The sequence below is a fragment of the Ananas comosus genome, linkage group 11, assembly GCF_001540865.1.
Source record: "Ananas comosus cultivar F153 linkage group 11, ASM154086v1, whole genome shotgun sequence".
NCBI lineage: Eukaryota > Viridiplantae > Streptophyta > Magnoliopsida > Poales > Bromeliaceae > Ananas > Ananas comosus.
In genome coordinates this window covers 9487686-9498726 of record NC_033631.1, presented here as the reverse complement: position 1 = coordinate 9498726, position 11041 = coordinate 9487686, and the positions used below count along the sequence as shown (strand labels likewise).

General features: G+C 31.2%; 1 protein-coding gene across 1 annotated transcript in view; it reads left to right on the top strand.

Annotated features, from left to right (window-relative positions):
• Window positions 10988–11041, top strand: part of LOC109717314 — a 9794-nt gene continuing 9740 nt past the window's right edge. The window contains exon 1 of the mRNA XM_020243039.1: window positions 10988–11026. Within this exon, the coding sequence (XP_020098628.1) occupies window positions 10999–11026 (28 nt within the window). The 5' untranslated portion in view covers window positions 10988–10998. The remainder of the gene's footprint in view (window positions 11027–11041) is intronic.

Genomic DNA, 11041 nt, shown 5'->3' with positions numbered 1-11041 from the left:
AAATTAAATAACATATTCAGCCTTTAAACTATTTTCTCGAACAAGATAAATCATCTCATAGGCTCAACATATTATACTATCAAATCATAGATTTGAAAAATCTTTCAAACTCATTCCTTTCAATCACATAGTTTATTTTTGGCTTGCTTATCTCAGTTGTCGCATTTGGCATGACTCGAACTCAAGACCTTCTGCTCTGATAATATGTAAGACAATCATTACACTCTAAAAACTTAAAAATTATTAGAAAACGGTGTTTATATATTTTTATATTTAACACTTCCCCTCATATCTAAATTCGAGACTTTTTGCAAGGCCCATGACGTGGATTTAAATTAAATGGGAGAAAATTAATAATACTAGGAGTCTAGCATAACTCGAATTCAGACCTCCTGTTTTGATATCATGTGAGACGACCGTTATATTCTAAAAAGTTTAAATTATTAAAGAATGGTGTTTGAATATTTTTATATTTAACAAAACGGGAACTAAATCTTCTCTGGAAGATGTATTAAAATAGGGGATGGAGTTGAGACCATTTGAGTGGTCCACAGGCATGGCAAAGAACGCGGTTCTTCGAAAACGGTCTCCAAAATCAGGAAGGGGTAAAAAGGTAAATTCAAGTTGGTTAGGCCAGCGATTCAAATTTCAAACTAAGATCCCAAACATAGGACGATAACGACAACGAAGTCGTTAGAGACTTAGAAACTTAAAATACATGATGCGGTAGCGTGGAAGCCATGCGACGCATTCGCTTTGCCACGCGAGCCACCACCACCACCACCACCACCACCCACCTCAAAAACGGTACTACTGCCTCCTCCGCATCCTTCGGGGTGGGATCACAACTCACAAGTCACAAGTTTCTTCGCACGTAACTGATTCTCAATGACACCATACATGCCAGCCACATTGCACCAGTACATCCAAATGGATTCGGATGGACGGCCCATATCCCGTTCTGATCGGCTCCGAATAAAATACTAAATAAAAATTAAATATAAAAAAATTATATGTCTTGAATTCATTCTGATTCGCTGAGAAATAAAACGATGACAGAAAACTATTTTCTTCTTTGTTTAACTGGTTTTATAATCCGCACGACATGATGAGTAGATATCTATTACTATATTTAAAAGTAGAACCCTTAATGAACCCTATGTGAGAAGCTGACACAAAATTAAATTTTTTAAGAAAATAATATCTGTGGCGCTCTATATGTTTGCCACGTGTCAAGTTCAAATATAGATTTTTTAAAAATCACCTATAATGAATGAAGGAGATTTTATTTCAAAGTTACCTATAATTATATTGAGATATTTGAAAAAATTTTATACATAGAAAAATAAAATTAGATTTTTTAAGAAAATAATATCTTTTACTATATAGAAAATCTCCGTGTCAAACTCAAATATAGATTTTCTACTTTAGAAAAAATAAAATTAAATTTTTAAAGAAAATAATATCTTTTACTAAATTATTAAAAATTATCTGTAATGAAGGAAATTTTATTTCAAAGTCACCTATAATTATGTTGAGATATTTAAGAAATTTACGGATATTACGTTGCGAAAGAATTGGCAGGTACAGATATTACGCATGAGAAGGAAAATATTTATCTTTATTCGAGAATAAATTACTACTTAGTTAATTATTTGAAATTATTAGTTGAAAATTACTAGATATAAAAATATTAGTAAAAAAGGATAGAGACAATTTCCTAACGTGGTTTTCTATATGTTTTCCACGTGTCATCGTATCTATTCTATTTACTATATTATTAAATTCAAATGATAGGTGGATTAATGAGATATTTGAGAAATTCACGATAGTAGTTGTGAAATAATTTGACATGGTGGCGGATATTACCGTGAGATTAAGAAAATATGTTGAGAAACCGTAGATAGATAAATAGGAATATAAATGCGAGGGTAATATTGCATAACAAATTAACATGGATATTTAATTTTTTCAATATTAGATTAAGAATCTAATGTACAAAATTAATATATTTTACTATTTATTAAAAATCACCTATAATGAAGAGATTTTATTTCAAAAGATCACCTACTAAATTATGTTGAGATATTTAAAAAATTCACGGGATATTATTGGCAAAAAATTGGCCGGTGCAGATATGTACGGCCGTGAGATATGAAAACTATTTACTTTATTTAGAATAAATTTATTACTCTAGTTAACATTATTTAAATGATTGGTTGAAATTTCTGACTAAGTAAAAATATTAAGTAAAAACGATAGAGACATTTTGGAAAGAGAAAAAATTCAAACTCACGTCTTTTATACAAAATTATTATCTTTTACTATATTATTAAAACATATATAATGAATGGAGAATTTTTATTTCAAAGTCACCTATAAAATAGTTGAAGATATTTGAAAAATTTAACGGATAATTAATATTGGCGAAAAGACTCGGCGGTTGCGTGATATTACCTGAAAGAAAATACGTTTATCGTTATTTGGGATAAATTATTACTTATTTATGATTGTTTGAAAATTCTCGGACATAAAAATATTAGATAAATAAAAGATTAGAGGCGATTTTTGGAAAGAGGAAAAAATTTAAACGTCACTATCACTCCTGTAATTTTCTATCTGCTCTCTAAATATTAGTCTTATTAACTAAACATATTATTTCCCTACTATATCACTTCTGGTAATTTTATTTTGTAATTTTTTTCCTCTAATTACTGCCTCCTGTGACTTTCCATCCATGGCAACAAAATTTTTTTTTCTTTATATTTTCTTGAAAACCACATCTATATATTTTTTAAATCTAAAAGTGACAGTAGGAAGCATAATATATGTATGTTACTCTAATTTGTGTCAAATATGAAAGTTTAGTTGGTCTCATTATATCTTAAATAATTAATGTCATTTCGAATTTTTCATATCAATTTTAGTTATTATTTAGTTTCGTACATAATATGTAAATGTAATCATTTTGCACACCCAATTCATAGACAATAAGGCAGGATTTGAATTTTGCATTTTTAGTTGAATTATTTACTTTTGGTCCAAGATTTTTTTTTCGTACTTAGCTGTGGTACTTTTAATATGTACTTAATTAAGATTGATAGTGATATTTTTTCTTTTGTTAAAACAATAAACTTAATTAAAAAATCTTTTTGTTACGATCACATAATTAATTTTTATTAAGTTCTATATTATTATATAGCCGTGGCAGTCGCACGGGTGAAGAAATCTAGTTTAAGAAACAATAGAAAACGGCGGTAAGAAAAAAAGGATAATTAGATAATGAAAGAGTGCAGATACTGAGGGCCATTGAGATTCACTTAACTAAACGATGAAGAATAAGTAAGATCGAAGAAGAGGGAAGAGGAAACGAGTTCGCCAAGTGTAAAAAATATGTAGAGCGAATTGAGCCGCTGATGCTTCCTTTCTTTTTGGACCTATGAGAAGTTCAACGGACATTGCCTTTCACTAAGGATGTCAATATCCGTCTGGGAAGGACGGCGTCGTTCGGAAGGGGTTCGCAACGTGAGAACGCGTGAAGGCTCAAGACCCTGATGGCGGCACAACGTGGCGGATGATTGGGCGTGAAAGAAATAACGTTATTTTTGTAGGAATCTAACCATTAACACATCCTCATACCTGCTCATCGTATTTAGAGCGCGCGAAGTAGTGGGCTAGTTTCTGTAGAGGCATGGTGATGTCGCGTTTGTTAGATCTCTTTGATTTGTTGTAGTATCCCACTTACGGCCACAGGTTGTTATGTTTCTTCAATCTTTTTTTCTTATTATCTCGCTTATTTTTCCCAAACCCTTTGAGGTTTTTTGCTTGTCTCAACCTTTATATGCTAATTATTATTTGCTTAATGAACTAAAGAGTAATGTGTTAACCTTCTTTCTCTCAATAAAAAAAAAAAAAAAAAAATAAAGAAAAAAAGAAAGTTGGCATTTGTGTGTAAAAATATTACTAAGTGAAGGCTAGTACTATCTATCGAAGCACGGAGGCTTCCGTGCTTCCAGCTCGTTTTTCGATGTTTACGACCTATTCGACATTCGATCTCGATCGAGTCCGTTAACTGATCATGAGTATTTGGGAGTAACTAGAATAATAACATTTTATTATTTTTTCGATATCATCTTGCCTAGTGATCGATGAGCTCCAAAACAACCAAATTTCAATGGCCGATTATAAGTGAGCCGTTTGCAAGTTAACTGGTAGAAATATCCAAACACCAGTGAAAATTTTGATAAGAAAATTCTTTATACTATATAATAAAACAAGAATCAATATTTATTGATTTATAAATTAATGTCCATCACCCCCCTATTACATTTTAGTAAGATTTTTATTTTTAGACCGATTGATTTTCAGCACCCTTCGTTCACCCTATGCAAATGATATCAGAAAATTCTAAAATTTAATTTTCTAGTACTCCAAATATCCTAGATCAAGTTTAACGGGAGCGATGACGATTCGAAAAATCGAAATCGAAAAGCGAGCTGGAAACACGGAAGGCTCCGTGGCTTTCCGATTTCAATACGTACCTCACTCATATTACTACACATTTCAAACCAATGTTGCTTTAGTTGTGCACTACAAAAGTTGAAATAAAAAATATATAAATAATTTTTTCTTCTGCTGTTGGAATTGAGGAAATTAAAAGGAAAGAAAATGTATGGAAAGGTTATGTTTATCTTTGATTCTATCCTCCAACTCGTCATCTAAATAAATGAGAAAAAATAAAATTTTCTCATTTGGGAGGTTATATATGTGGGTAAGGGGCGGTTTGGCACATCCAAAAAGAGTTAGTGCGGGCAGCTATCTGAGCAAATCGGCCTATTCGCTTAGGCAATGTTTGGTCGTCCGAAAGTTGCCGAAGTGAAAACAAACCACTTTTGTAAAAGTGATTTTTACAAAAATGACTGTTCAGTTCATTTGTTTGGTTAACTATAAAATAAAATATGAAAACTATTGTTTTAAAATTTTGATTTTTTAATTATATTTAAAGAGGTGAAAATATAAATAAATTACTTATACTCAAAATTTAAATTAAAAATTTATATCTATATATTTAAATTAAGAATTCAAAATTCTATTTTAAAATAAAATTTGAACTTAAACTGAGTTGAGTTGAATTTATAATTAAAATGTAAGACATAAAAATAAATAAAAATTAAATTTAAGTTTAAATAAAAATAAAGTCAAAATTATAAATAAAAATTCAAAATATTATTATTATATTCAAACTTAAATAAAAATAAATATTTAAATTTAAATATAAAGTCACAAATTTGAATTTAAAAATTTTTATGTTGAATTTGAATTTACAAATTAACTTCAGAATGTGATTATAATTTTAATTCAAATTTAAAGTAAAATTCAATTTTAAAAATAAATTCAAAAATTATAATTAAGACTAAACTATAACCTCTTAGCTAAGCTCTCCATTTTCGGTAACTTTCGAATTTTTTGAGCCGAAGTAAAAAAATAAGAGATTTAATTATAATTCACTTTATCGATCAACTTTTGTAAAGCGATTTTCATATTCACTTTCACAAACCAAACAATCGAGAAGACGTCACTTTTAAAAAATGTCATTTTTGATGCTTCACTTTCGATCAACCAAATAATGTCCTTAACTCACCTAGTCACCTTCCCCCCACGACTTTGGCTTCGTTTGGGATTGCTGGGAGATTGCGTTACGTGCGATGAGAAATGACGATAGAAAAATACCCTGTTTGTTTCCGTATGTAATATTACGTTCCGCATATTGCGGTGGTTTCATCGGAGAACGCAGAAGTATATTTCTATATACTTTTTCTCAACTTCATTCTATCTAATAGTGTTATATAGACCTCAATACCAAACTAAGTCTTTACAGTTCGGTTTTGCAGCTCGATTCGGGCCCATCTGAATTCTTTGAGCTAGTGCGAGTCTCGAAAACAAAGGCCCGCGCTTATCATTTCTTTGATTGACCCGGCCCGGTTCGGCTATTTCGGTTTGAAGTCGGGCTTAAAATAGTGTAGAAGTTTCGNGAATTTTGCATTTTAGTTGAATATTTACTTTGGTCCAAATTTTTTTTTTCTCTAGCTTGTGTACTTTAATATGTACTATAATTAAGATTGATAGTATATTTTTTTATTTGTTAAAAAAATAAAATTAATTAAAAAATCTTTTTGTTATCATCACATAATAATTTTTATTATTCTATATTATTATATTAGCCGTGCATCGCACGGGTGAAAATCTAGTTTAAGAAAAAAGTAGAAAACGGCGGTAAGAAAAAAAAGGATATAGATATGAAAGAGGCGATACTGAGGGATGAGATTCATCTTACTACTGATGAAGAAAAGTAAGATTCGAAGAAAGTGGAAGAGGAACAGTTCGGCCCAATGTGAAAAAATATGTGGAGGAATTGAGCCGTGATGCATTCCTTTTCTTTTTGCACCTTGACGAGTTCAACGGCTTGCCTTTCACTAAGGATGTCAATATCGTCTGGGAGGGGCGGTTCGGGAGGGGTTCGCAAACTGACGCGGTGAAGGCTCAGACCCTGATGGCGGCCACGTGGCGGATGATCTGGCGTGAAAGAAATAACGTTATTTGTAGGAATCTACCTATTAACACTATCTCATCTGCTCATCGTATTAGAGCGCTGGCGAAGTAGTGGGCTAGTTTCTGTAGAGCTGGGTGATGTCGGCGTTTGTTAGACTCTTTATTTCGTTGTATGTATCCACTTACCCACAGGTTTTTTTCTCTTCATCTTTTTCTTTTTCTCCTTATTTTTCCAACCCTTAGAGGTTTTTGCTGTCTCACTTTATATAGCTAATTTTATTTGCTTAATGAATAAAGCAGGTAATGTGTTACCTTTCTTTCTCTCNTCCGTTAAACTTGATCTAGAGTATTTGGAGTACCTAGAAAATAAATTTTATTATTTTTCGATATCATTTGCCTAGTGATCGAATGAGCTCAAAATCAACAAATTTCAATGGCCGTAGTGAGCCGTTTGCAAGTTTAACTGTGTAGAAATATCCAAATCACGTGAAATTTTGATAGAAAATTCTTTATACTATATAAAACAAGATCAATATTTTTGATTTAAAATTTTAATGTCATACTATTACATTTTGTAAGATTTTTATTTTTAGCCGTTGATTTTCAGCCCCTTCGTTCACTAGGCAAATGATATCGTAAAATTATAAAATTTATTTTCTAGGTACTCCAAATACTCTAGATCAAGTTTAACGGAGCCGATCGACGATTCGAAAATCGTAACATCGAAAACGAGCTGGAAACACGGAAGGCTCCGTGCTTCCGATAGCATAGTAGCCTCACTCATATTACTACACATTTCAAACATGTTGCTTTTATTGTGCACTACAAAAGTTGATAAAAAATAATAATAATTTTTTCTTCTGCTGTTTGAATTGAGGAATCTAAAGGAAAGAAAATGTATGGAAAGGTTATGTTTTCTTTGATTCTATCTCTCAACTCTCAATCTAAATAAATGAGAAAAAATAAAATTTTCTCATTTGGAGAGTTATAATGTGGGTAAGGGGCGTGTTTGGCACATCCAAACAAAGAGTTAGTGCGGGCGAGCTATCTGAGCAAATCGGGCCTAATTCGCTTAGGGCATGTTTGGTCGTCCGAAAGTTGCCGAAGTGAAAACAAATCACTTTTGTAAAAGTGATTTTTAAAAAAATAACTATTCAGTTCATTTGTTTGGTTAACTATAAAATAAAATATGAAAACTATTATTTTATAATTTTGATTCTTTAATTATATTTAAAGAGGTGAAAATATAAATAAATTACTTATACTCGAAATTTAAATTAAAAATTTATATATATATATATATATATATATATTTAAATTAAGAATTCAAAATTCTATTTTAAAATAAAATTTGAACTTAAACTGAGTTGAGTTGAATTTATAATTAAAATGTAAGACATAAAAATAAATAAAAATTAAATTTAAATTTTAAATAAAAATAAAGTCAAAATTATAAATAAAAAATTGAAAATATTACTATATTCAAACTTAAATAAAAATAAATATTTAAATTTAAATATAAAGTCACAAATTTGAATTAAAAATTTTTATGTTGAATTTGAATTTACAAATTAACTTTAGAATGTGATTATAATTTTAATTCAAATTTAAAGTAAAATTCAATTTTAAAATAAATTCAAAAATTATAATTAAGACTAAACTATAACCTCTTAGCTAAGCTCTTCATTTTCAGTGATTTTCGAATTTTTTGAGCCGAAGTAAAAAATAAGAAATTTAGTTATAATTCACTTTATCGATCAACTTTTGTAAAGCGACTTTCATATTCACTTTCACAAACTAAACAACCGAAAAGACGTCACTTTTAAAAAATGTCATTTTTGATGCTTCACTTTCGATCAACCAAACAATGCCCTTAACTCAACTAGTCACCTTCCCCCCATGACTTTGGCTTCGTTTGGGATTGCTGAGAGATTGCGTTACGTGCGAAAAGAAACGACGATAGAAAAATACCCTGCTTGTTTCCGTACGTAATATTGCGTTCGGCATATTGCGGTTAGTCGGTTACGATATATTTCTGCGGTTTCATCGGAGAACACAGAAACATATCCCTATATACTTTTTCTCAACTTCATTCTATCTAATAGCGTTATATAGACCTCAATACCAAACTAAGCCTTTACAGTTCGGTTTTGCAGCTCGATTCGGGCCCATCTGAATTCTTTGAGCTAGATCGAGTCTCGAAAACAAAGGCCCGCGATTATCATTTCTTTGATTGACCTGGCCCGGTCCGGCTATTTTCGGTTTGAAGTCGGGCTTAAAATAGTGTAGAAGTTTCGGACCGGGTCGGACTTGGGCCGGATAAAGTTAACCCGGTCAAAAAAATTGGGCCCGGTCCAAACATATGGTACACCTTTTGTATAATTGTATTTGGCGTTGTTAGGTCGAAACTTGAAGGTAAAAATAAATATAATTACACAACCTTTCGAAGGTCAATTAATGACACTTCAACTTTAAAATTTAAATTTATTATTTATTAATAAATTTATAATTGTGAGACTTATATGAAAAATACTAATTAAATTTGTAAAGATAAAAAAAAATATTCAAATTTTGAAGTCAAAGCGCTGTTGACTGTTGCAAATCAAACAAACTGAAAGGTTCGATAGTAAATTAAAATTTTGAAAGATTGAATAGCTAATTCAAAATGGTTCAATTTTGTTCGTTTTCGGCTTATATACATTTTTAGCAAACTAAAATGAGTAATTTTGGTTTGTATCCAAATTTGGTACTTAAAGACCGAACCAGAACTAAAACAAGGTTCTGTTAGATTTCTATTGCCAGTGGAAAGCAGCAGATCTACCGGTTAGAATTTAGGGAGTAAGTGTTGCCTGCACCTGGTGTACCAACAAGTACTATATAGTGCAATCAAAATATGATAAATGTGATCTATAGTATTTATTAAGAATGTCCAAAATTTATCTGAACTATCGGTTACTTCGAGTTTGTTATATAATTTTTTAAAATGTTGATTTTATCTTCAGACCTTTCAATTTATTTCATTTGAGTTGGTCGATAACACGTTAACTTTTGAATTTGAATACTTTATTTATTATTATAAATTTAGTTAGTGTATTTTATACAAGTCCAACAACTATACTCAAGTCAAATAAATTTAAAATTTGGATAGCAAAATCAAAACTTTGAGAGGTTACTAGTCGATTCAAAATGATTCATAGTTCAAAAAAATTTTGTGTATTTTTATCATAGTATTTAATATCTATGTATAAAAATCATGACTTTTATAAACCGGATACTTGATTTTTTTTTTCAATTAAAGTGTCTTTTTGACTTTTTTTTTTTAATTTTTGCTATTAGACCTTTTTATTTAGAGCATTGTGAAGTAAAATCTAATTATGAAAAGAAGGGAATGGAGATGAACTGATGTTTGAATATAGTATGAAAATATTTGTTGATGCCAAAATTTGAAAACTAACCAAGAGGTTCTCAACTCCCAATTCTATTTTATTTATCTAAAGAGTTGATTGAGCCGAAATGATGTTAGATGTTAGTCGATAGTGTAAAAATGATGTTCACGTTCTGATTTATTTTAGGGCTTGACTCCAAATATCAACAATATAGAAATATATCATTTAATTGGAAAAAAAAAAATTCTAAAGGGAAAACTTCAAAAACCCCTCCTGTGGTTTCACACTTTTTCATTTTAGTATCCTGTAGTTTGAAGTGTATCAAGTTAGTACCCTGTGGTTTCTCACTTTATCACTTTAGTACCCTATGGTTTAAAATGTATCAAGCTAGTACCCTGTGGTTTTGCACTTTATCACTTTAGTACCCTGTGGTTTCACACTTTATCACTTTAGTACCTTGTGATTTAAAAAACTATAGGGTACTAACTTGATACAAATTTAAAACCACAGGGTACTAAAGTGATAAAGTGCAAAACCACAGGGTACTAACTTGATACACTTTAAACCACAGGGTACTTAAGTGATAAAGTGAGAAACCACGGGGTACTAACTTGATACATTTTAAACCACAGGGTATTAAAGTGAAAAAAATTGAAACCACAAGGGGGGTTTTTGAAGTTTTCCCAATTCTAAATTTGAGATTGATGGGATAGCAGTTTTTTATTTTTTTTAAAGGTGCAGGTGCGGTGCGGATAAACCCGGTGCATGGAAACGTCTGAGAATTTAGGGACGATGAAAACCCCTCTTTACTCCCCCCCTCTCTTTTTGCAAGGTGGAGTGGAGAGATAACCTTAATATTATTTTAAGGCGGGCTATATATTCGTAGCGGTGGTGAGGAGAAAGGGTTTTTGGCCACCGAAGAGGAGAGAGAGAGAGAGAGAGAGAGAGAGAGAGATCGCCACGCTCCTTTTCTTCTTGGTTTAGGAGAGAGAAAGGGATTAGGGTTAGGGTTAGGGTTAGGGTTTTTGGTTTGGGGATTGAGGGGGCGGGGGGAAGAGAAAGGATGAGCGGCGGCGGAGGAGGAGGAGGAGGAGGGGGGGGGAGCA